At 43.8% G+C, this 27,228-nt stretch overlaps 1 protein-coding gene across 2 annotated transcripts; it reads left to right on the top strand.

The window, feature by feature from the left end:
* KLF11 (KLF transcription factor 11) lies at positions 1–27,228 on the top strand. Of its 2 annotated transcripts, XR_012243754.1 has the most exons (5): positions 1–236; positions 11,871–12,131; positions 20,070–21,018; positions 23,609–26,475; positions 26,519–27,228. XR_012243754.1 is itself a non-coding variant. In XM_073625398.1 (4 exons), exons 1-4 carry the CDS (start codon positions 207–209, stop codon positions 23,905–23,907), a joined length of 1,539 nt encoding a protein of 512 aa, XP_073481499.1. In that variant the 5' UTR covers positions 1–206; the 3' UTR covers positions 23,908–27,228. The 2 variants fall into 2 exon arrangements, 1 of the variants encoding a protein (XP_073481499.1); XM_073625398.1 differs by having other exon boundaries at positions 23,609–27,228.

Below are 27,228 nucleotides of genomic sequence, written 5' to 3'. Positions count from 1 at the left end.
TGCCTTCCCCGCCTCCCCTCCCCGCTGTGTGTTGGTGTGCACGCCGGAGCCGGGCCCTCCCATGCAACATGACGACGAGGTAACATCCCCAATGCAAAGGAGGCGAGCTTGTTATTGCTGATGAGCAGCCCCGGCTCTGGCAGGCGGCACCACGTCCTGCTACCGACACCGCTCCATCCTTTGTTACCCTGGACCGGCCTGACACCATGATCAACGTCACCACCACCGACAGGGCTGTAAGTCACCCACTGACCATTGTGTGCTGGGAATGGGGGGATAGATGGGCAGACAAAGGGAGGGTGGCATAGGAATGGTACACCAGGGAACCCCCTATGGTATACACATTATTCTCTATATACACCCAGTCTATCACCTAGAATATTATTATTACTCTATACAGGGGCTCTGTGATTGGTCCTTACAGGTGGATGGACCATCACCGGAGGAGGATCTGTCATTGTGTCTCATCACTTTGTATAGACATCATCTGTAAAGTGTCAACATCTGTATATCACCCCTCATTGTATAGATCATCATCTGTATATACCACCATAGTGTCATCACTCTGTATATAGTGGGCTCTATGGTGCTGTCACTGGCAGGGGAGGGTGTAGGATGTCCTCCTGGGGGGATTTGGTCATGTCATAATGATAACGCTGCTCTATGGGCAGATGTAATGAATTGTATGGGCTCAGTGCTGTTATGTAGTATTGTATGGGCACACTGCTCCCATCACTGTACTGTGACCATATAATACTGTATATAAGATCACTGTACCTTATATAATGTTTATGATCACAACACTAAGCCCATAGCTTTATATATATTCTCTCTCTCTCTTAAAAAAATGTGTGGACTGTGATCATAATATATAGGTTTGGTGCTCGTATATACAGTATTATATGGTCTCAGTACTATGATCAGACATATATAGTATGGGCTTATTGCTGTGTGCAGTTTGGGATCATATAAAAGTATAGAATGGGTTCAGTGACCATAAATCTATGGGATCGGTGCTCTTATGTTCAGTATTTGGTAAGGGTTCAGTGCTTTTATACATAGCATAGTATGGGGGTAGTGCCCCTATATATAGTAATGGGCTCAGTGCTCTTCTATACTGTATTTTGTATGTAATCAGTATAGTATGGGTTAAATGCCCCTGTATAAAGTATAAAATTGTATCAGTGCCCCCATATATGGTAACTGATGGGCTCAGGGCTCTTCTATACTGTGTTCTGTATGGGATCAATGCCCCTATATACAGTATAGTATGGGCATAGTGCTCTTATGTGCAGAATGTAGTGGTATGAATCCTGTGTTAATCATATATAGTGCTGTGTATTGTATAGTGTGGGAGATAGTGTTGCTGATTATTGTATAGATGTCAGTGTTGCTGATTATTGTATAGGAGATGTCAGTGTTGCTGATTATTGTATAGGAGATGTCTGTGTTGCTGATTATTGTATAGGAGATGTCTGTGTTGCTGATTATTGTATAGGAGATGTCAGTGGTGCTGTGTGTTGTATTGTATAGGAGATGTCAGTGGTGCTGTGTGTTGTATTGTATAGGAGATGTCAGTGGTGCTGTGTGTTGTATTGTATAGGAGATGTCAGTGGTGCTTTGTATAGTGTGGTGCTGTGTGTTGTATTGTATAGGAGATGTCAGTGGTGCTGTGTGTTGTGTTGTATAGGAGATGTGTGTGGTGCTGTGTGTTGTATTGTATAGGAGATGTCAGTGGTGCTTTGTATTGTATAGGAGATGTCAGTGGTGCTTTGTATTGTATAGGAGATGTCAGTGGTGCTTTGTATAGTGTGGTGCTGTGTGTTGTATAGGAGATGTCAGTGGTGCTTTGTATTGTATAGGAGATGTCAGTGGTGCTGAGTGTCGCCCCAGGAAATGGAGTTCTGTGTGGTTGTGTTGGGTGCGGGGTATCCTGTAACCCCTTAGACGCCGGAGGATGCTCTCTATATAAAGGGGGTTAAATGACAACCGCCCTGCCTGTTTTCGTTTTTGGATGGTTTTTGAACGCAGGCCCCGCCCACCGGCTCCACTGTCGCGCCCACCTCGTTTCCCACCCCGCCCACTCCCGGCCCCCCTCACATGGCTATTTTAATGGATGACGTATTGAAAGTCTATATTTGGATCGCGCGGTCCCGCCCTCTGGGCTGGCCGAGAGGGGCGGGGCTCGCAGTTGTTGCCCGCTTGTCTCTGGGTGGGGCAACGCTGTGCTCACTTCTCATTGTCCGCGATAGGCTCCGCCCACAAACTGCAAAACAACTCCGTCCACGGGGGATGACAGCTGATCGGCACTGCCAGGGTGGGGCTTATATCGAGCCGTTGATTGCGAGCTCTGCAGACAAGGACTCGTTTGTGATCTGAGATTGTGTGCTGTGAAGCATTGGATACAATGTCATCGTTCTATAAAGAATACAGTGTCTCAGATGAGATGATTAACCCTTTGTAGAACCTCTGAGGATCTCCTGTGACCAGCGACCAATCACAGCCAGGAAATTTCCACCAGATCCTCAGAGGGGGGGTCTACTGGGACTTGAGCATGGCAACCAATCAGCTTCCACTTTCCATTTTCAAAGCTGAACAGAACACGCTTATGCTAGAAGCTGATTGGTTGCCAGTTTTATTAAATTCCTTTCCTCAGCATTCTTGTTTCCTGTACATTAGAATAAAAGGAGATGGTGACATTGATTATGTGCTTTCAGGAATTGTTACACCTTTTTAGAGAGCTGGCCATACTGTACAGTCTATGTAAGATTTACTGAAACTCTAAATAGGACACATCCGAACAATCCATTTCATTTTTACCAATTCCAATAGGTTCCTGAAAGGGATCGAAAGGAGATTGTACAATCAAATTATAAGGTACTTGGTGATCCTACATTATACAATCTGATCATACAGGTGTTTTATAATCCACTTAGATTTTTCATCACTGTAAGAAAATACCTAAACTGTCCAATCAGACAGATTCTTCTATATTACATCCTGACTAAAGAAACCCGGCAGTGAAGCCTTGGGGACTCCTACTGCGCATGCATGAAGCACGCTGTGAATGGGCCGCACTCTTCTGGGACCTTCGAAGTGGGTACCTGTCCAAACCAGGGGTCCCCTCCCCAAAAGGTGTCAGCCAGGGAAGGGAGGCAGACAATAGGAGCTTCCCTTTTGGGTGGAGCTCTACTTTAATGTCTGCCCAATTTAAGTGTTTGAACGCCCAAAGGCTTGAATTATTATTATTATTATTATACAGGATTTATATAGCACCAACAGTTTACGTAGCGCTTTACAACTTGAGGGTAGACAGTACAAATACAATACAATTTGATACAGTAGGAATCAGAGGGCCCTGCTCCTTAGAGCTTACAATCTAAGAGGGAATCCATCTAAACACATTTTTAATGCTTCAGCAGAAAGGCATTCAGAAGAGCTTGGTGTGCATGGGGGCTTAGACTGACTATACAGTCTGTTCAGCCTCTCTTAGGCTAGGTTCACATTGCTGAAAACTGACTTTGATCTGATTTTCAGTGCAATTATGTGATGCAACTTTGATAAGGTTTGCATATTCTGTTGGGCCAAAGTAGCACAAAATCACTCCTTGCTGAGTCACATTGATGTAAACAGATACTATTGAAAACAATGTGATTTCCGTTGTCATACAATTCTTCGCGACTCAAGTTGCATCTGAAATCGCACTAGTTTGAATGGAGCCTTAGATCTAACAACTACGTGGTTCAAGGAGCTGAACGATTAGATATTGAATGTATGCTTTAGGTAGGTCCTCATATTATTAGATGCAGACAAGCAAAGAAAGTGTTTCCACCGCTCAGGCTGACACTGACCCAGGTGTAAGTAGAAGTTTCATAGCAGAAGAGCTCCAGGTGCTGGCTGAATGCGAGGCAAAGCAGGCTTGAATGGAGGAGAAGATTTGGATGCCGCACACTGGATGTAGTCAAAAAACTTCACTTTATTGAAAAAATGGGATCATCAAAACAACAAGACTGTCATGCAGAAAGTACAGGTAAGCTGATGCGTTTCGCACTCAGGACTGAGTGCTTACTCATAGCTGAGCAATAAAGTGAAGTTTTTTGACTACATCCAGTGTGCGGCATCCAAATCTTCTCCTCCATTCAAGCCAGGTCCTCATATTACATGGGATTTGTAAATCTATTTTTAGAGATTGTACAGCGATTGTAGTCAGATGGAAAATTGCCATATAAACGGCGACCCCCCCCCCCCCCCCCCCATCCAATCAGATGGGTGTTGTGTACAGTACAGGAGATTCTTCTGGTTGAGTCTGCAGTGATCCCATCCAATCAGATGGGTGTTGTGTACAGTACAGGAGATTCCTCTGGTTGAGCCTGCAGTGACCGCATCCAATCAGATAGGTGTTGTGTACAGATTCTTCTGGTTGAGTCTGCATTGATCCCATCCAATCAGATGGGTGTTGTGTACAGATTCCTCTGGTTGAGTCTGCAGTGATCCCATCCAATCAGATGGGTGTTGTGTACAGATTCCTCTGGTTGAGTCTGCAGTGATCCCATCCAATCAGATGGGTGTTGTATACAGTACAGGAGATTCCTCTGGTTGAACCTGCAGTGATCCCATCCAATCAGATGGGTGTTGTATACAGTACAGGAGATTCCTCTGGTTGAGCCTGCAGTGATCCCATCCAATCAGATGGGTGTTGTGTACAGGAGATTCCTCTGGTTGAGTCTGCAGTGATCCCATCCAATCAGATGGGTGTTGTGTACAGATTCCTCTGGTTGAGTCTGCAGTGATCCCATCCAATCAGATGGGTGTTGTGTACAGTACAGGAGATTCCTCTGGTTGAGTCTGCAGTGACCCCATCCAATCAGATGGGTGTTGTGTACAGATTCCTCTGGTTGAGTCTGCAGTGATCCCATCCAATCAGATGGGTGTTGTATACAGTACAGGAGATTCCTCTGGTTGAGCCTGCAGTGATCCCATCCAATCAGATGGGTGTTGTGTACAGGAGATTCCTCTGGTTGAGTCTGCAGTGACCCCATCCAATCAGATGGGTGTTGTGTACAGATTCCTCTGGTTGAGTCTGCAGTGATCCCATCCAATCAGATGGGTGTTGTATACAGTACAGGAGATTCCTCTGGTTGAGCCTGCAGTGATCCCATCCAATCAGATGGGTGTTGTGTACAGGAGATTCCTCTGGTTGAGCCTGCAGTGATCCCATCCAATCAGATGGGTGTTGTGTACAGATTCCTCTGGTTGAGTCTGCAGTGATCCCATCCAATCAGATGGGTGTTGTGTACAGATTCCTCTGGTTGAGTCTGCAGTGATCCCATCCAATCAGATGGGTGTTGTGTACAGATTCCTCTGGTTGAGTCTGCAGTGATCCCATCCAATCAGATGGGTGTTGTGTACAGTACAGGAGATTCCTCTGGTTGAGTCTGCAGTGATCCCATCCAATCAGATGGGTGTTGTGTACGGGAGATTCCTAAGCCTGCAGCTATGTGTGTCTGAGTGGCCTAATAACAAACAGCTGTACACAGGGAGCAGGTTGGGACATGCCCCGTGTTCAGTGTGATGTGACGTTCAGCTTCTATTACTCATCGTACTTCAGGCTGATGGTGAGAAGTGGCCTGACTGCTGTAGGTCAGCCATCCGCTGTGGAGACAACACAGGAAATGAGCTCAGCAGTTTGATGAATGATGAGTTCCTCATTAAAAGGGGAACTTCACCCGACAATGTCAGCAGATTTAAATTGTGCAGACTGCTGATACTGACCAAGCTATGGAGTCCAGCGCTGTCTTCCCTGCAACTGAACCTTCTCAACACTGCCATCCCCGGAGACGCCAACTAGGAATAGGGAGACGACTGTGACTTCCTAACCAATCAGACAGCTCACCACTGCACAAGATCAAGCCACAGACGGGTCCTGCAGCCTCCCCTCCTGGGATTATGGGCTCATTCACATAGGGATCTTAAATGCTGCGTTTAGATGCATACAGCGTATAGTTTGGTAAGCATCTAAATGCAACGCTAAAGGAATTAATTGGGCCATATACACAGCTGTGTCTACAAAGGAAAATGTGGGCCCCATGTAGTAGTGTACAATAGAATTAGGATACTGCTGTGTCCATAGCATGCACACTAGAGCTGCACGATTCTGACCAAAATGAGAATGACAATGTTGGTTTTTTTTTTTTTTGCTTGTACCAGAAAAAAAATGGGCTAACATTACTGTTTAGTTTTTTTTTTTATTAATTCATTAACCACTTAACTAGTCGCCAGCCTCCCCACCGTCATTTGATGCGGCTCTCGTTCTGGGACGACGTCCCAAAATGCGCGCGGCGATCGTAGCCGCACCGCATTGCTTTGAAGTGGCTGCGACTTGAAGTTACACAGATATGAATGGTACTTATTGGAAATCATGGGGTACGACTTGTCATGCGACTTTGCAGTCCCAAGCCGCACAAGTGTCTAAGCAATGTATGCATCTAAACGTGACCGCTTTAGGTGCGTATTTTATTTAGGGTCTTTGGTTAGCTCTGCTAGCAAGAACCTGCATTCTGTGCAGGAAATACGCATATGCTGTGAGAATGAAGCCTATCTCAGGTGGGTGGGGTGACGTCATCCTCACCTAGGTGAAGAACAAGGAAGTGGGCGCAAGTACCAACAGAAAGGTACTCTCCCTTTAAATAGCTGCTCAGCCATTCATACAAAGCCTTGCATTTTTATTAATGAATACAAGGCTTCCTCTGATTGGCTGAGGTGGAGATGGTGACACCATCCGCTCACGTCAGCCAGTCGGAGGAAGCTTTGTATTCGCTGGTAGAACACAGTGCTTCCTGTGAATGATGGGTTAGTGCTGAGCCAAGTTTGGTTTTGTTCCAGCCGTAGACGGGAAGTCTCTGTAGTACTGCAGGAACGTGGCGCTGCGTGTCGCTGATGACACATACCGTTTATAAAGCACTGACCGCTAATGCAGCAGTTTTGTAATATTTGCTTTGCTTGGTCCCAACAAACTCTTTAAAGTGAATGTAAACCTGGAGTGAGGTGTGCAGAGACACAGGGAACTCCTTAAAGAGGGTTCATCTTCTGTCTCTTTGAACACCGTTGTGCGGCTGGAGACATCAATTACCTGTTAAAGTGGAACTAAAGTCAGTCACTTACCTTCTCACTTAGGCCCCTTCACATTTATGCGACTTTGGACTGCAAAGTCGCATGACAATTCGTACCCCATGATTTCCAATGAGTACCTTTCATATCTGTGCATCTTCAAGTCGCAGCGACCTCAAAGTAGTCCCTGCACTACTTTGGTCCGACTTTGATGCGACTTGAGGTCCATAGAACTCAAGATTACACAGGCATTGCTTCAAGTCGCACAAGTGTGAAAGGAGCCTAACATCTGCCCTTCTCAAGGTGTCTCTCATTGGCTCTGGCATCTTCTCCCAGAGTGCAAGTCTTTGGGCCTCTTTATTGGCTGGCACAGGATGATGTAACTCTTGTGCATACATAGGAGTCAGTCCAGCACACACGGACTGTTCCGGAGATGTAAGCTGAGCTGTGCATGCGCAGCCCAGTGTACATGCTGCAGAACACTGTGAGCAGGCAGGTAGGTGCATTATATTGCAGAAGTGACACCGCACGTGTCTTCTGTAATAAATTGCCTGCAAGGGTGATGAAAATGCCTTTGGTTCTGGTTTAACCTTTTTCATTGCCCTAGCTTGAAAGCTTGTCAGTTTTTTAGTTGTGCACCAAAGATGCAGCATGCAGGACTTTTGGTGCATTTTCAGAAAAGCAGAGAATAGAAGCCTATGTGGACAACCTGCATAAAAACTGCAAGCACATTGCAACGATGCCAAACTGCTGAAAAGTACCCTTCGAGTTGCCCATAGCAACCAATCAGAAATCAGGTCATGTTAATCATTTTAAGCTAGCCATAGACTGAGCAAAGTTCAGCCAGTTCCTAATGAACACACTGAATTTTGCTTCACAGGTGGCCCTATTGGCACCTTGCACTGTCATCTTTTAATTCCAATCAGATCCAGCCACTGTTTGGGTGTTCTGACAGCTGCTGGTCACAATACAGTAGCCAGCACTGCAGAATTGGCCATCCATGCTGTGGATCTGTGTATGGCCGGCTGAACTGTACACCATTTGTTCTGTGCAAGGGGCTGATTTATAACACTAAATAAAAAAAAAAAAACAGTAACCGTACTATTTCCTTCATTCTTTGGTACACGACCACCAGACATGTGGTTGCTGTGAGCAGTGCATTTCACATTTCATCATATTTTCTTATATGGGGACAATTGGAAAGTGCATTTATCTGTGGCAGCCAATCAGAAGTCCTCTTTTATTGATCTGACTGCACCGGATGTGGTTGCCAATGGGATACTGTTCATCATTGCTCTTTGCACTGGCTAATAAAAATTGAGGGGAATTTGTCAAAACTAGAGCAGCCAGAATCTAAGGCAGTTGTTCACGGCAACCAATCATTTTGTGCCTTTCATTTTTTTTTTTTTTCTGTAGCTTTACAGAACAAGCTGAAGCTAGTAGCTGGTTGGTTGCTGTGCACAGCTGCTCCACTTATGATAAATGTTGCCCATTGAGTATTGTGTTTGGCTGACACTGTGTTTTGCTCTGGTAAATGATTGTGAGTGATAAGCAGACGTCGGGTCCAATTTAGCCTGTGAGGAGAGTACTGTGACATTTCATCTCCATGTTGGTTCAGGTTATCTGAGGACACGGAGAGCGGCGCGAGTCACACACACCGCACAGGCAGCGCTGAGGAAGGATTTTCTTTTTCCTTTCTGGAAATTGTTGATGTCACGTTTTCAGACATTTCACCAAATGACACCATATTAAGGGGTGTGAAAGGGGGGCACCCCACGTGTGCTGGTGTGCCTAATGCCAGGACAGGGAGTGAAAGGGGGGGCACCCCACGTGTGCTGGTGTGCCTAATGCCAGGACAGGGAGTGAAAAGGGGGGCACCCCACGTGTGCTGGTGTGCCTAATGCCAGGACAGGGAGTGAAAGGGGGGGCACCCCACGTGTGGTGTGCCCAATGCCAGGACAGGGGTATTCAGTCTGATGTGATCCTGCAGCAAAGCATTAGGAACAACATTGGCATTGATTGGCTCCCCTCCTACAAGCACTTCAATGAATGCTGAATAAGACGTTGTTGTGGGAGACTTTGAAGAAACAAGTGCTGGGTGGGCCCTAATACGGTGATTGCATCTCCATTGAGATGAATTCCTTCACTGTGATTGATTTTAGGCTCCACAGTTGGCTTATAACATCAACACGGAGGTAATGTTATGTAAGTGGGGTTTGGGAAGATTGAACGGACACATTTAGGGCCCTTTTTATATTTGTGCAATGCTGTAATGTTCGTTCTGTCACACTTCAGTTCAGTGTATGTTGCAGCCCATAAAAAATAATGCAAATGCCACAAAATGAACGTAATGCAACGCAGCATGGTGCATTGGTATATGTTGTAGTGCACTGCGATGTATGTGCGTTGCCTTAGTACCTTTGGGTGCTATTCAAGACGAATGGCCCTGCAACTCATCAGCTCATGTAACATGCGTTGCTGTAACAGATGTAAATGGACCCTTAAAGTGTAAGTTCACCTTTATAGAAAATCTGTGAGGTTAACTTACACCTGACCCTCTCCCGATCACACCCGGTACCGCAGTACCTGTGGCCGGCGATCTCCCGCAAAGATACTTGTACTGCGATTTGTGCTTCATTGTATGCAGTGCAGCGGGATTGTGTGTGTGTGTGTGTGGTGGTGGGGGGGCTGCATTTTAACAGTAGACGTTATAGCGCTGAAAACTCTACTTTGTAACGATTTTAGTATTTATACTTTACCGTTTTTCATTTTAGAGTAAGGGAGGTTTAAAATCCTTGTCAGTGTTTTATTGCCATTTATCTGCCATTGGGGAGATTTACCTTCACTTCCTGTCTCATAGCCAAGCCAGGAAGTGAGAGGAAATCCCTTTAAATTAGGGAATCCCTTTAGGCTCATCAGGATGAGTGTCCTTATTGGAAGATTTATCATCTATTACTTTTTTGGGGACAACTCAAAATTTGGGATTTTCTTTTACTTTCACTTTTATTGTAAGCAGAGTGGGGTGAATCTCCCTGGTGTGGGCACAGACCCCAATAAAAACCTAATAGTTTCTAGACCCTCTCCAGTCTATCCAAAACGAACAAAAAAGTTTTGCCCTTAGTTATACTTTAATTATATTAGCAGAAGATGTGCTAATTTACACCACTTATATTTATTTAGCTCATTTTCCTCATTTCATTATTCCAGTGTTGCTTGCCATAGGAGATCTGTGCATTCCCTATAATTACAGAACAGAATGTCAACTGGAATCTCCCCAACACGATTACAGCTTTTAATCATGACCAGAAATGAAGCAACGCATGCAGGGATGTGCAAGAGGCCCTGTCATCTGGCAAGTGTATTGAGGAAAATGTCAAGTGTCTGAACTCTTAAGGCATTTTTAAAGGAAACCCGTTAGCTTTTTTAGCTTGGTACATTGAACACAATAAAACTATTTAATAGATTTACCCCTTCATTTGCAGTACAACTTTCAATGTTGCTGGCTCTTGTTTTCTCAGTGCTGCTTCCCTGAACTTTTGGTCTTTACAGGAAAGCATTAACTATGTACTGTGCAATCAGTCTGTTAACTTGGACAAAGGAGGATCCTAGGCTGCCGGGCTGTGTATCTATATAGTGTGGGGAGGCACAGCTCTAGTCCCTGCATGCAAGGGTGGCTCCATAGGATGCTTCCAGAAAAAGGAGACGCTTTAAAACAAGAAACCCGGGGAGCAGTGGTCATGGCACCAGCTTGAACAGGAACATAGACAAGGGTTATAAATTAGAAAAGCTGCATATTCAGTAAGGCTGGATTCACATCTATGCATTTTTAGTGCTTTTTGCATTTTGCAGATTTGCACTACAGAACGAGTTCCATAGAAAACCATGTTAAATGGACTGTAGTGCAAATCTGCAAAAAGAAGAGGAGGAGCCAGGAGCACCGCTGAGGGACCTCAGAAGAGGAGGATCGAGCCACTCTGTGCAAACCAACTGCACAGAGGTGGTAAGTATAACATGTTTGTTTGTTTTTTGTTTTTAAACAAACCTTTACATATCCTTTTAAAGCAGTTGTATTGCCCGTTTTGGTAATTTTTTACCTACAGGTAAGCCTATAATAAGGCTTTCTTGTAGGTAAAATGAATATCTCCTAAACCTGTATGGATTAGGTGTTATTCACCTTGAATGCAGCCGCTGCGGCGCATGCGCTCTGAAGGTCCGGTGTACTGTGCCGGAACTTCAGAGCTCCTTGCCGGAACGGAGCTCCGGCCACTCGCAAAGCTGGAGCCGGTGAACACGGAAGAAATTCTGAGGGAACATGTCAGCTCCCTCAGCGGTGACCAGGCACTGCTGCGGGGGCTTTGTTCTAAGGTAAGCATTTCATAATGTGCTAGTATGCCATGCATACTAGTACATTATGTTATTGTCTTGCATTTTTTTTTGTTTTTGTTTTTTCAGCGGTTCACTACCACTTTAATTAGTTGTGCAGGCTCAGATTTAGCAGCTGAACTCTGAGATCGTAGCTTTATTTATTGTTACAGGTACTTATATTGAGGGGGGGGCTGTGATGTTAAGGGGTGTTGTGATGTGAAAGGGGAACTGAGGACACTGATATACGGGGGGCACTATGATGTGAGGAGTAGGCGGAAGACACTGATGTACAGGAGGGACTATGTTGTGTTATTTTAGTGTGACCAAATCCACAGGCGGTGTCTTATAGAGTGTGACATTCTTATTGATCAAGTTACCCTTTTACTTTGTATCCATAGGTTGACTTCATGGACATCTGTGAGTCGATCCTGGAAAGGAAGAGACATGACAGTGAACGTTCCTCCTGCAGCACACTGGAGCAGAATGACTTTGAGGCGGTGGAAGCTCTGGTGTGTATGAGTTCCTGGGGTCAGCGATCTCACAAAGGAGAAGTGCTGAAGATGAGGCCACTGACTCCAGCTTCTGACTCCTCCGATTGCCTACTACAATACGAGTCCTCCCCATCCATATCGAAAGATTTCCACTCTCTAGCCACCCTGGTAAGAATGAACACATAATTACCACCAGCGTTCAAGAATGTAGTATTCATTATAAGCATTAATGACACCAGTCCTAAACACAGCTACGTCTTTGACATTCAGTGCCATAGACTTAAAGGGGTTGGTTTACTAAAACTTTTTGTCAAAGTTTAATTGAAAAAGCTGAAGTTAGAAGGCGATTGTCTACCATGCACAGCTACGCCAGGTTTTGCACTCTAGTTTTAGTAAATTGGCCCCAAAGTGATTTCGTATTCATTTTTTGGCTTATAGAGGAGTCAACCTAAAGTGACTCAGTCCAATCTTTCACAAGTCCTCATCCATCAAACTTTCACAGCCAACAGTTAAAGCCCAACTTTCCCTACAAGGGTCTATTGCTCGTTTTGTCCAGGGGAGAGGAAAAACACTTTACCCCATCCTCCGCTCCCCTAGCAAATCGCTCTGGCAGTGGATTGTCCCTCGGTGTCAACATGTTGATTGCAGGACTATTGACCCTGCTTTGGTCTTTATGTCCGCACTCTAGACTGCTAGGGTTTGGGGGGAGAAGATGCTGCAGGGAAAAGCGGAGGATCTGTTAAGTAAATCCTTTTCTTTCTTCCCCCTTCCCTTTTTTTTTTTTAATTTTTATTTTTGTTCCCCTTAGGCCCCTTTCACACTGAGGCGGTTCGCAGGCGGTATTGCGCTAAAAATACCGCCTGCAAACCGCCCCTAAACAGCCTCTGCTGTTTGTTCAGTGTGAAAGCCCGAGGGCTTTCACACTGAAGCGGTGCGCTGGCAGGACGGTGAAAAAAATCCTGCAAACCGCTTCTTTGGAGCGGTGAAGGAGCGGTGTATTCACCGCTCCTAAACCGTTCCTGCCCATTGAAATCAATGGGACAGCGCGGCTATACCGCGCTGTACGAGGGATTTTAACCCTTTTTCGGCCGCCAGCGGGGGTTAAAACCGCACCGCTAGCGGCCGAATACCACTGCAAGAACGACGCTACAGCAGCGCTAAAAATAGCGCTGTTGTACCGCCGACGCCCCCACCGCCCCAGTGTGAAAGGGGCCTTAGGCCTACACAAGCGATTTACGATTGAAGTTGTGGGAGCAGCCCCACTGCAAGGGATAATCTTTTAGTTGCCTGGAGTTGATGGTTAAACCTCCACCTGGCAAGGATGGTTGTATCCTATGTGAATTTAGTTCTACAACGGTCATAGTCAATGTTGTCTGCATTTCATGCATGGCTGCTAGATGGTATGGGTGTTCGGCATCTGTGTCAGTATGTCCATTTTGGCCATCACCATAGATGCCCAACTCTTCTGAAGTTAGGGCCTTCTACAACTAATAGTTTTCTGTGCGCGGGTTACTAGCGGCTGTGGGCATAAGTTGATAGTGCTTGCCACACAGATTTTTTTTTTTTTTTTTTTTTTTAGAATATCCAAATCCAAAAACATACATTTAACCGTTTTGCTGCCAGGGCCACTTTTGAATACGTTTAAAAAAAATCTTTTTAGGCCTGAAGATTAGGCTCCATGCACTCTAGAGTTTTTTTAAACTCCTAGAAGCTGTTAGCATTTTTCTTTTTCTGCTCCAAGAGGCTAAATAGTGTTATACTATATGTCCATGCACACTACTTTAGGCTATTAGCATTTTATGAGCTTTAGAGTCTAGGAGAAGAAAAAAATCATTTTTGTGGAGTTTCTTGGAGCGCTTTTCCAGCAGAAAAAAAACGCTCAATGCTCCTAAATGCTTATTTTTAGCTTTGTCGTTTTTTTTTTCATGTACTGAAAAGTTGACCATGAATAATGGGGGGGGGGTTATGGAGGAGTGAAATGTACCGGGGGTGTGTGGAAGTGATCCAGCGAGTAGGTGGATTGCTTCCACTTGACAGTGGACAGTCCGCTTCAGATTTACACACATCGTGTAAAACCCCCTACTGCTATCGACTCGTGACATACATTGGTGGCAGAGAAAGTGTTAATATATTGCAGGTTACCAGTCCTTGGATGTGGTGGTTGCATTTGTTTTCTTTTTTTCCAAGGACATTTTCTGCAAATACATAGAAATACCAGCTGGAAAAAAACATTTTTTTTTTTTTCCTGTGGACTACACTGAAATCTCAAACAATGTCATCGGCTTTCTCTGATATTTTCTGTGAACTACAAAAGTAACGTCCTTCTAATTCATCCAGATGAGCAAAGGGAGGGGTGCTTGTAGTCGACATCAGGAGAGCATCTTTTTAATGCTCCTCCATAGATAAAGTACAGTGAGTGAGGGTTGTCACCCTGTTATTGGCAGGATCACCAGGTGAAAACTAATGCAGCAACCACATCTACAGGCTGGCAAATTGCTATATAATATTTGTTTTTGGGTGTAGGAAAGCTTTAAGTATAAATTCGGCATTAGGTAATGTTATAGGCACAGCAATGCACGTCCTCGCCGAACGCCCCCCCACCCCCGGACCTGTGCACTGTTACTGCATAATCAGACTATTTGTATAGATTCCTGTTGTTTTTCTGCCAGTAAGCACAGGCCAGTTTGCCGAGCTGATGTAACTGGCTGTACGGCGTGTACTTGCTGCCTTCTGTTTCTGTAATTCCTTCTAATATGCTGCAATCCGCTCTTACGTTTTGTAGTTAATTAATCAGGCATGAAAACACAGGACAGAGATGAGGGACCTGAAACTCTATGTCATTAAAGCTGGCACATGATTGTTTTGTTTAGATGTCTTCCCTTCTCTATGGCTACCTCCCTTATGGAAAAGGGCCCGAGAGTCCTAGGTCTCAGCTGGGATGAGAGTTAGGAGTGAACACTGTTATGATGCTCAGCGTTTGTTGACCTTCTAATGCATAGCCGTCTGTTCGGGAGCAATGGACTTAAATTGTGGCGACTTGAGGAGCCCAATATCCTCTGTTTATGCGATGCCTACAGCTGGCCATAGCTAATCTCAAGTATTGGCCAACAAAATCAAAATGCCCAACTCTTGTCAATTTTTTTTTTTGTTTTTTTTTTTGTTTTTTTAGGTTTGCATAGACATAGAGGCTGGCTACATACAATATTCTATTTTTTTTTTCTTTTTTTTTTCTATCTGCATTCCGAATTGGGGAAATTTCCCCCTGCTTCCTGTTTCATTGACGTGTTGTCACAAGAAGTTATAGAAAAATTCTTCAGTGTGAATAGACACAGTAAGACCCCTTTCACACTAGGGGGGTTTTTCATGCGCTTTTGGGCTAATAGCGCCTGAAAGATCCCCCCCCCCCCCCCCGCATCCCCAGTGTAAAAGCCTGCTTTCACACTGGGGCGGTGCGCTTGCAAGTCCTGCAAGCGGCATCTTTCGGGCGGTGGGGGAGCAGTGTTTACATCGCTCCTGCCCATTGAAATGAATGGGCACCAGCAAAGTGCTTCGGCAGCGGCGCTATACGGGCGCAGTTAACCCTTTAATCAGCCGCTAGCGGGGTTAAAATCGCCTCGCTAGCGGCCGAATGGCGCCGCTAAAACTAGCAGCATTTTACCGTCAACGCCCGCCCCAGTGTGAAAGCAGTTTAAGAGAAATATTTTTTGATTGGGGCAGGGCTGTTACTGATTTGACTAGACTATATATTTAATTGAATGTGGAGGAAGTAGGTTGGCATGCCACACAACCACACATTGAGAGATTTGCTACATTTAGCTTCCTAAGTTGTTTTGCTAATTACTGGATATTTCTTAGCGATCTGGAACTGAAATGACCTTCCATTGTGATAAATGACCTGATTATGTATACCTATGACTACCATGTTTCCCCAAAAATAAGCCCGGGTCTTATATTAATTTTGGCAACAAAAGACACAGTAAGGTTTATTTTCGGGGTAGGTCTTACCATGTAATGTGCTGTCTTCTCTCCCCCTCTCTCTCCCTATCTGACAGGAATCCCCAGTGTGAACCGAGTTTAAAATGCTTGTAAAACCTATAATCCACTCTATTACAGTAGTATATTATATACAATGTGTGTGTTTCTGTAATATAATTGTGCCAAATACCTTCGTTATAGTGCCGTTCTGCGCTTCTGTGACCTGCCGGAGCTCTTTTCCCCGCAATTATATTCCAGAAACGTGCACACACACTATACATTTATATACTGCTGTAATAGAGTGGATTATAGGATTTTACAAGCATTTTAAACTAGGGCTTATTTTCGGGGTAGGGCTTATATTGCAGCCCTCCTGGAAAATAACACTAGATCTTACTTTTGGGGTAGGTCTTGTTTTCGGGGAAACACGGTAGGGATGCACCGATACCATTTTTTTTTTTTTTTTTTCTGATACCTACCACAACTGTTTTGTTTACACTTCAGCTCTAAGCAATGGTACAAAGCATTGAAAGGTTAATTACAAATGAAATGCATTTTTTTTTTTTCTTTTTTTGAGCTCTTTTCAATGTGAAAAAAACGTTTGTTAGCAATTTATAAATTTAGAAGTGAACAAAAAAAGTCAGCAGCAAAATAATTAAATGGAGAAGGAGAATAAGATGTTAATTAAGGCTGATTAGAGTAAATTAAGGGTTAATAAGGGGTTAGACAGAGGAACATTTAACAAACAAAAAAAATATATTATACATATACATAGCTGTACGTCGCTTCTTTAAGATGTCCCTGGAGCCGATGCACTAACCTGTGATCGCTTGTGAACACACAAATCCCGGTTCTCTCAGGGGAGAGGAGACAGATTGTGTGTTCATACTAAGTATGCACACCAATTTCTCTCCTCCCCTAGTCAGTCCCATCCCCCATACAGTTAGAACACACCTAGGGAATGCGGTTAACCCCTTGATCGCCCCCTAGTGTTAACCCCTTCCCTGCCAGTGACATTTATACAGTAATCAATGGATATTTTTAGCTCTGATCGCTGTATAAATGTCAATGGTCCCAAAATAGTGTAAAAAGTATCCGATCTGTCCGCCGCAATGTCGCAGTCCCGATAAAAATCGCAGATCGCCGCCATTACTAGTAAAAAAATAAATAAAATAATAAAAATGACATGAATCTATCCCCTATTTTGTTGACGCTATAACTTTTGTGCAAACCAATCAATATACACTTATTGCAATATTTTTTTTTTTTCTAACCAAAAATATGTAGAATACATCGGAAAAAAAATAGTGTTTTTGTTTTTTTTTTTTTAAAATTGTCGCTCTTTTTTGTTTATAGCGCAAAAAATAAAATCCGCAGAGGTGATCAAATGCCACCAAAAGAAAGCTCTATTTATGGGGAATATAACTTTTGTGCAAACCCATCAATATACACTTATTGCAATATTTTTTTTTTTTTCTAACCAAAAATATGTAGAATACATTGGAAAAAAAATAGTGTTTTTGTTTTTTTTTTTTAAAATTGTCGCTCTTTTTTGTTTATAGCGCAAAAAATAAAATCCGCAGAGGTGATCAAATGCCACCAAAAGAAAGCTCTATTTATGGGGAAAAAAGGACATAAATTTTGTTTGGGCACACCGTCGCACGGCCGTGCAATTGTCAGCTAAAGCGACAGTGCCGTATGGCAAAAAATGGCCTGGTCAGGAAGGGGGCAAATCCTTCTGGGGCTGAAGTGGTTAACAGATAAATGCCGGCCTTTTTTTTTTTTTTTTTTTTTTTCTCTTTTGTTTTATTACAATTTCGCTGTCAGTGGTGGAATCCCGCTGAAAGACCCAAGCCTGAAAGTATCGGTTTCAAGTATCGTAGCATTTGCACAAGTACCGATACACGTGCAAATGCTTAGTATCGGCACTGATACCAGTATCGGGGCAGCTCTACCTATGACACTTGGGGGGAGAAAGAATCTAAAACAGGTTGCCTAAAGAAGACCTGATACTTGTCCAGCAGGCAGAGACAGTCATCACTTCTCTATTCAAACACTGGCCTCTGGCAGAATCTTCAGAAGCTGCTGCTTCTCTCGTGGTACCTCTCTTTCACCACTACATTACTACAGGAGGTTACCTTGAAGACACCAGGCTTCTAAGGCTTCATTCCCACAAGGCGGATCCGCTTCCACGGAGTCCGCCTCTGTCCGCCAGCTCAGCGGGAGATCTCTCCGTTGATCTCCATTGAGCCGGCGGATGACAGATTCCTCTCTGCTCACTGAGCGGGGAGGGGCTTGTCGAGCGCCGCTGGTAGCTTTGGAGAGATCGGACAAAAACAGACAGCATGTACGTTTTCATCAGATCTCACCCGATCTGATCCGCCAGGGACAGATGCGAACGTAGGGCCATCCGTCTGATTTTTAGCGGATCGGACCAGGTCGGATGTCAGCAGACATGTCACCTCTGACATCTGTCGCTCCATAGACTAGCATAGATTGCCCGTTCAGGTCCGCTGACAAAACTGACAGGCGGACCTGAACGGTCCAACAGTGTGAAAGGGGTCTAATGCCACCAGTTAGGGTCAGCTGTTGAAGAATCTGCCAGAAGCCACAGTTCTTGGATTGGCTAAAGTAAGGACTTGCTGCCTGCTGCCAGAGAGGTGAGTATTAAAGCGCTTGAAAACACACACTCGCCGCCTTTAGCTGCTTGTAATGTAAAGGAATATGTCCCCAAACATAACAGCAAAGAATCTGATGTTGGCTTCTAACAGCTTATAAACACCAACTGTGTGTTTATATTGGAGTACTGGCATGCTGCTAAATCCAATTTTTTCCTCCAAAAAATAAGCAAAGATTGTTGTGAAGATGAATTTCTCCACAATGCCTATAGCTGCAGAGGTGAGAATGGGGGGTTGTTTAAAGTGTTCACATATTCTGAACGGGCAGTAAAAGTACTACAAATGTGCATAGTTCTGGACATGGGTTCACATTAGGAGTTGTCTTTTGAAAGCATCTTTTTCAACCTTATCTTTTCAGGGCACATTAGCCCTAGTGGATCAGTACGCCTAAACATTTAGTTTGTGTTGTGTGGTGTGTTGTTTTTTTTTTTTCTTTAATTTGTAAAAGTTTTATTTTAATTCCTAGTGTGTCATGGTCCGTTAACTTTAGCAAAACTGAAAATATGTTTTACACATTTAAAATGCAGAATGAGTAAATTCAAGTGGATTCAGTGCAGACAAATCCTTGCATGGTCACATCATTACACTTAAAGGGGTTGTAAAGGTATTTTTTTTTTTTTTTAAAAATAACAAACATGTTATACTTACCTTCACTGTGCAGCTCGTTCTGCACAGAGTGGCCCCGAACCTGGTCTTCTGGGGTCCCTCGGCGGCTGTTTCAGCTCCTCCCCGCAAGCATTTACCACCTTAATGCGAGCTCCCTCGCATGGTGGTGAGTGCTTGCGGGCGCGCTCCCGTGATACAGCCGGCGGCTATAGCCGCTCGCTGTATCACTCGGCCCCGCCCCCCGGCGCGCCGCGTCATCGGATGTGATTGACAGCAGCGCGAGCCAATGGCTGCGCTGCTTTCAATCCATCCACTGCAGCCAATCAGCGACCAGGCTGAGCTGCAATGAAGATGACGAGGACGAGCAGCGAAGATTCGAGGCGTCAGGTAAGTAAAATGGGGGGGCTGGGGGCGGCGGTACTGTCAAGTTTTTTCACCTTAATGCATAGAATGCATTAAGGTGAAAAAATTTTTACCTTTACAACCCCTTTAAAGCGGAGTTCTACCCAAGAGTGGAACTTCCTCTCGTTGTACTACTTTTGGAGGGGGGGGGGGGGGGCGCAGGATACCTGTCTTTTTCACAGGTATCATGTTCCCACTTCCGGGAGCCTCAGCTGCGGGTACTTACTCGCAATGGAGGCGGAATGCACCCAACAGCGGATGGAAACATCCGCTGCGGTGCCGACATCGCTGGACTCCAGGATAGGTAAGTGTCCGATTTATTAAGTCAGCAGCTGCAGTATGTACAGCTGCTGGCATTTAATTTTTGCAGAGGTGGGCTACCTCCGCTTTAATTTCATGACACCATTTATCTTATGCTTGTGTTTTTTTGTTTTTTGCTTTCCAGTGCATGACTCCTCCACACAGTCCAGAATTTACTGAGCCTTGTACAACACTCCCTCCTGCCTGCCAAGTGACATATTCCAAGCCAGTGACTGTCATGTCCAGCAGTTCTCATTGTTCTGTGTCTTCTTCTAATGCGTCCAAGCCTTTTACTCCAGCAGTCCACAGCTTGTCCTCGCAGAGCTGTGAGATGTCAGAAAGGTCACAGCCCTGCAGGGCAATGGTCACCAGTGTCATACGTCACACAGCTGACACATCTGCCTTCCACCACCTCCCCCAATCTCCACCTAAAGCACCAACAGCCGTATCCTCCCGAAACTGTGATGTCAAACATTCCAAGCTCACCAAAGAGACTCCTGTCCAAGAGGACCTGTCCAGAAGCAACTCCCCTATGTACCTTCCACAGACTGAAATTCCCTGTGCAAATGCAAACACTGGGAGACAACAAACTGCCAGTGTACAGACACAGGAGCCAGTGAAATGTGAAAATGAACACTCAAACGAGACCAATCCGTTGGTGTCCGTTCCTGCTTCTAGTTCCCCTGTTCTCTGCCAGATGATTCCAGTAAACGGGCAACCTGGTGTTCTCTCCGCTTTTATTAAGCCACCTTCTCAACCCATGTGCAATACCATTAAACCCATTTTGCCCCAAACCACCTCCCTTTCACAACAAGTCCTTATGGGCACACCAATGTCTCCAGGGACTGTTATGTTTGTCCTTCCTCAAGCATCTGTCACCCAGCCATCTCAGCAGTGTCCACAGACTCTAATGACAGTCGGAAACACAAAGCTATTGCCTCTTGCCCCAGCTCCTGTATTTATTACTTCTGGGCAGACTAGCCCCCCACAAATGGACTTTTCCCGAAGGCGCAACTACGTCTGCAATTTCACTGGGTGCAGGAAGACCTACTTCAAAAGTTCACACCTAAAAGCACACCTTCGAACCCACACAGGTGAGACACTTTGATAAAAAAAAATCTGTTCAGGTTTTTTTTTGTTTTTTTTTTCCACAAAAACTTTTTTGCTGTTATGCTTTTTAATAAAAGGTTTGAAGTAATTTCAGTACTCATGAGCACAATTTTTTTTTTTTTGCAAAATTAATAGATATGAGTTTCAGGGAAAAAAAATTATACTCCCCTAGGTGAATGCAGCCTCGGTATGATACTATATCTGTCCCCCACCACTTCTAAGACTGAGAGATCAAAGACTGCTGATCACTGAGTTCTCAGCTTTCAGTGAGCAGAGAGACTGTGACGGTCAGTCACCAGCTCTCTGCTCTTCCCCTCCAGCACTCACTTGAGCTCTAGGCTGTGGAGGGGGCCAGAGCGCCTGGCTCAGGCTCTAAAGCCCCATTCACACCTGAGCGTTTTGTAGCTTGAAGCCTCGAAGCTACAAAATGCTGGAGGATAAAAAAATAAATTATTCTCTATGGAGATGGTTCACATCTCCACTCCAAAACGCCTGAAGCCAGAAGCTCCAAAACGCCTGAAGCTCTAACAAATGATAAGCTCAAGTGTGAATGGGGCCTATGTGGCTCGCTGAAAGGCTGAGTCAGCTGCCAGTCCAGGCATCTGGGTAGGTCCTAACCATATGGTTGGGATCTTTTCAGAGCCTGGACCGGCTCTGTGACATCAGCCAACAGCGGGCTTTAGCTTGCTGTTGGCTGAAAACAAGTCACAGGAGTGCAGAACAAATTGCAGCTTTGGCCCTATTTCTCCTTTTTTAAGATGGTAAATGGTGCCCTAAATTCACTGTTTGGTCATTTGGAAATTAAGAGAAGTATGGGTTTCAGAAAAAAAGATACTTCCCTAGGTGGATGCAGCATCGGACCGATGATGCATCTGTCCCCCACCACTTCTAAGACTCTAGACTGGTCCAGGCATCTGTGTGGATCCTAACCCTATGGTTGTGATCTTTTTAGAGCCCGGGCCAGCTCTGTGACCTCAGTGGGCTAAAGTCCACTATCGGCTGGAACCAAGTCACAGGAGTGCAGAATGAATTTCACTCCTGTGACCTACAGAAGTATAGCTAAAATAGCTTTGACTATACTTCTCCTTTTTAATACAGTAAATGATGCCCTAAATTCATTTTTCGGTCATTTGATCTTCAGACTATATGAAGATTATTATCCCTATAAATGGCTGTAGTGATAATTCGTTTTGTACCCAGTACTGGAGCAGCATGGACCTCAAGGCTTTATCTGATCATCAGCTAAGTTTATGTCTAGTGATTTCCCATTTGTTTTTAGAGGACCTAAATATTGTGATGAGGTTTAATTTACAAGCAGAAGTAAAAAGAGAATTTGTTTTCTTTTACCTTTTTTAAATTTTGTAGTGGATTTGAAGTGGAACTAAACTGCAATACCTGCCTCCCATCCAATGTCTGTGAGGTCCCTTCCTGGTACTGGCATCTTCTGGCTGCTGGGTCTTCTGCCATGCTGAAAATGTATTGCATTGTACATGTGCAGCTCATTGCTATGCATAGAATGATTTACTAAAGCAAATCGACAGTGCAGTTCCTCCAGAGCTTAGTGAATGAGTAAAAGCTCTGCCAACTTCCATCATCCAATCATGTCTAAGCAAAAATGCAGATTTTTTTTTTTTAGCAAAGTCAGTTTGCTAGTGAAGTTGCTGGTTTCCATTTTCCAAAAACAACTGTTTGGAGAATAAATGGGATTAAAAAATATATTTACTGGCAACTGTTAGACTTGCGCAGCTTCATTTGTCAGTGTCTGAAAGTAGAACCGTGTTTTGTGTTGCCCACAGCTACCAATAGACTGAAAAGGGATAATCTGATCATTTGCTGTTGATGGCACAGAGCATTCTTTTAGACAGTTTATAAATGTCTTGGGTCACACAGCCCTCGCATAACATTGTGCCTCATTTATCAGAGTGCCTTTAAGACCTGTGTTGCCATAGCAGCAAATCAAATTCTCTGCTTTTTCTTTTATTTGAGGTTAGCAAATGAAAAGAGGAGATGGAATGATTGCTTTGGGCAACACTTTGTGGGGCTCTAATATTTTAGTAATAGAAAATGCTGTGAATGAGAGAGGTAAGCATATGTAGACTTTAGGCCCCTTTCAAACAGGCTTTCTGATCATGTCCACCTGTCCGTTTTTCAGGCGGACCTGATCAGACGCTCCATTCACTCCTATAGAGCGGCGGATGTCCGCGGTGACCTGTCTGCAGACACCCACTGCTATCCAATCCGGTCTGTGAAATCCAGACGGGTGGAGACCCTATTTTCTGTCCGTCTGGTGGATCGGAGCGGATGAAAACGGACAGGCGGTCTGTTTTCATCCGATCTTCCCATAGAAGAGAGCGGGGCTCTGACAGGTCCGTCTCAGCACAGTGAGCAGAGACGGACCTGTCATCCACCTTCTCGGCGGGGATCAGCAGATCGATCCCCCACTGAGCAAAGCAGAGTCTGCTGGGCCCATGTGAAAGGACTCTTAGTAATTGAGCTTGATAATAACTCATTTCTGAAATACTCCACAGCTGGATTGTAATTTTTATTTATTTATTTATTGTTTTTCTGTTGCAGGAGAAAAACCTTTCAGCTGTAACTGGGAGGGATGTGATAAAAAGTTTGCCAGATCAGATGAACTGTCTCGACACCGCAGAACCCACACAGGCGAGAAGAAATTTGCCTGTCCTTTGTGCGACCGACGATTCATGCGCAGCGATCACCTGACCAAGCACGCCCGACGACATATGACCACAAAAAAAGTTCCCTCCTGGCAGGCAGAGGTTGGAAAGCTAAACAGAATAACGACGTCCGAGCAGACAAGAAATCCGGGACCGTCTTTAAGTATGCTGGTGTCCATGTCCCCTCCAGTATAAGAGTGACTGATCAAATATGTTGAAATCGAATAAAGCCTTTTGATTCACGCACTGAATCACCCAGAGACTTAAACCACAAACTCAGTGCTTATCTTTGTTACGTCGTCTTGGGCTGTGTCCAGTTTTATGACATTGATTTGTACCCTTTATGAGTGATATAAATATATTATACAAATATATATAAATCTTACCTACCAGCATTTTTACACAAGAAAATAAAAAAACTATTGTATTGGCAATAAGCTTTTTTTTTTTTTTTTTTTTTTAATGTGAAATTTTGTGTTCTGTAAAGCAGATCATAACATTTTTCTCCTTTCTTATACAAGGAGTAGTATTTGTTTAGTTCCTTTTGTTGAGAAGGTTTATCACCTAGCGTACAGCCAAGCTCAAAGTGACACTGTCGCTATGCTTATTAAACTAAAGCTGAGCAGTAATAGAAGATGCTGTGTACCTACCTTTTTCAGTGGTTTGTGTCTTGGAACCCTTCTGCTTTGCTCTTCCCTGGCCACTGCAGATCCCTCCAGATTGTACAGTGTAGGGTGGGATTGGGCATCGGGTATTGAACAAACTCAGGTTTCAGATACCCTGCCGGGATCAGCAGAAAGGCAAGTATAATAGAGCATCATCTTTTACATACTAGGATTAGCTTAATGAGAGGCCTGGTAGGGACAGGGTCACTTTAAAGCAAACTGGTACATGGGAAATATGGAGGTTGCCATCGCCGGCCACTTATTAAAATGCTAATTGCTTGTCTGTCTCTGAATTGGGTCCTTTGAGCCACTGATTTGTGATTGGTCATGCTGCACCAAAAGTCAGAATTACTGATCTGCATACTTGTTCCAAGTCAATGTCTCAGAAAGCCCTGAAGACAATTGATCAACGTGACAGGGAAGCAACTAGCATTTTCAGAGCAAGAGATTTGTTATTCTTCATAATATATATATGGTGTGTGTGTATGTATGTATATATGTGTGTGTGTGTGTGTATATATATATATATATATATATATATATATATCAAAATTTATATAACACTGGTTTTGCTTTAAAATGAACCTGTTAAGCTTTTTGAACATTTGTAGCTAAAAGATCCCCTGCTGTGCACCTTTTCTTGTTACAGATGCTTTTCCTGACTGTAGGGCAAAGTCTTACCAACCCGGTCTGTTATTGTTATTGGACCTTTGCATGAACTTGCAAGTTTTTGATTTTTTTGGACCCTCCGAAATAAAAACGCATATTAAAAATTATAAATATCTATACATACCTTTTAGAAGAAAAGAGAGAAAAATACTTACCTTTGACAACACGTCCTGCCTGTTTCATGAAGGTGTCGTGCCTCCTGGGAAGGCAGAGTATCTGTAATCCCACGAGAATGCACTAAGGGGTAAGGTCTAGGGGTACAACCCAAAGTCAAAGTGCCTGCAAGATTTTATATCAGCTAGGGTTCTAGTTCTGCAACAGCTGAAGGGCTGCCAGTTTGACACCTGTGAGATAGACAATGCAGGCAGCATTTGGGATTCCATAAAAAAAATGTAGCAAAGTGCTGGTAGTTCTGTAGTTTAATAAGTTTGGAACACTCAGTGGTTGCATTCAGCTCTCCCTTTAAACAAGGTCTACGTAGCAAAGAGGTCATCAAAAGTTAGCCAACCGTGCATTTAAAGGTGGTGGTTCTCAGAATAAAAAGTTGTACATCATGTTTGACAATCTTTTTATATTGAATTAGTCTGTGTTTACAGTTTATACCAGTATAGCTTGTTTAATATTTGTTTTATACTTAAAGGTTTTATAACGCTCAAAACTGGTATTCTAGCATTTTGGTAGAGACCAGCATATTGGACCCCACCGTGTCTTTTTTTTTTTTTTTTTTAATTACCCTTTCAGGGACTTTGGCAGTAAGATGACCCATGCAGAGTTCTAGTCTCTTTTCCCTCAATGCTTTGGAATCTCCCTTCTCCATCCACATTCTCTGTATTTAGAAGTGGATGATAACTAAAACGAGGGAGTAAACCGCTAAATTGTTTCTGCATGTGGACAAAGTTGGATCCTAGGTGCAGAAATCTTACCACTAGGGTGCTTAAATTATTAAGCCAACAAGTGATGCAACTTGCTATCTTCTCCATCGGAATGCACCACCCAAAGTTAGTTTTTCTGTGGAAAGCAATTAGATGTTGTGCTTAGTTTTACTAAAGTAAAAAAAAATGTATTAAAATAACATACATGTTATACTCACCAGCTCTGTGCAGTGGTATTGCACAGAACAGCCCTGATCCCTTTCTTCTCGAGTCCCCCGGTGGTGTTCCTAGCTCCTGCTCTTTTCTGTGTGTCCCCATAGCATGCTGTTTGCTAGGGAGGCTCAGTGTCTGCATGCTTCCGAGCTGTGTGTCTATGGAGCTGCGCTCCATAGCCTTGCACAGTGGGACCTAGCCCTGCCCCCCACTTCTTCCTCACTGCATTTGGTTGACAGCAGCAGGAGCCAACAGCCTGCTTCTGCTCCTTGAGTGCTGCGTAAAGAGGAAGAGAGGGGAGAAAAGATGCAGCCTTCACACGGGGGCACTGAGAAATAAAAAATGTTTTTTTTACCTTAATGCAAGCAATGCTTTAAGGTAAAAAAGCGTTTTTTAGCTTTAGTATCACTTTAGTGAAGCCTACCTTCAGTGACCCAAAAACTTGAGCTCATTGTCTTTACTGGGAAATCTTCTAATACCAATCAATAGGTAAAAGAAACTGGAGCAGCAAACGCAGGACTGATAGTAGCAGGGTTCTATAAGCAGTCATGTTCGCCCTTCTGTTTATTGAATGATTGAATTTTCAGTATCTTGTGTTGAGATTCCTGCCCCAACATCGCTTAATGAAAGGGTCAACCTCAATTGGACTAAAGCCTTCATTCCTCTTGATAAATCTAAACCCTTGTATTGGCCAGCTTTAGCCTGAATTTACGCTCTGGATCAAAGCATTGCCAGTAAGCACCTTCTGACTGCATTATCAAAAGGAATACGCTCTAGCGTGTCCATTATTTCTATTGCACTATACTTTATATGTCGTCTTTTATCTTGTATATGTATTTGTGAAATTCCAATGATTTTTACAGTAACATTTGCCCACAAAGCTGGAGTGAAAGATTAAATGTTGTATTAATTGGATTTAAAGAGATGCAAGATCCTTGACCTAGAAGAAGCTTGGTCACCATTGCCTTTACATGAAGGCATATTGTTTGCCTGACGATTATGTATTTATCCAGATAGACATATATTGGAAAAATGTGTTTCTGTATAAGCTGTAAACGTGACAATGCAAACATTTTAGTAAATAACTAAAACATAAA

The sequence above is a fragment of the Aquarana catesbeiana genome, linkage group LG04 (assembly GCF_042186555.1).
Source record: "Aquarana catesbeiana isolate 2022-GZ linkage group LG04, ASM4218655v1, whole genome shotgun sequence".
Classification (NCBI taxonomy): domain Eukaryota; kingdom Metazoa; phylum Chordata; class Amphibia; order Anura; family Ranidae; genus Aquarana; species Aquarana catesbeiana.
This window is presented reverse-complemented; position numbering and strand designations above follow the sequence as displayed.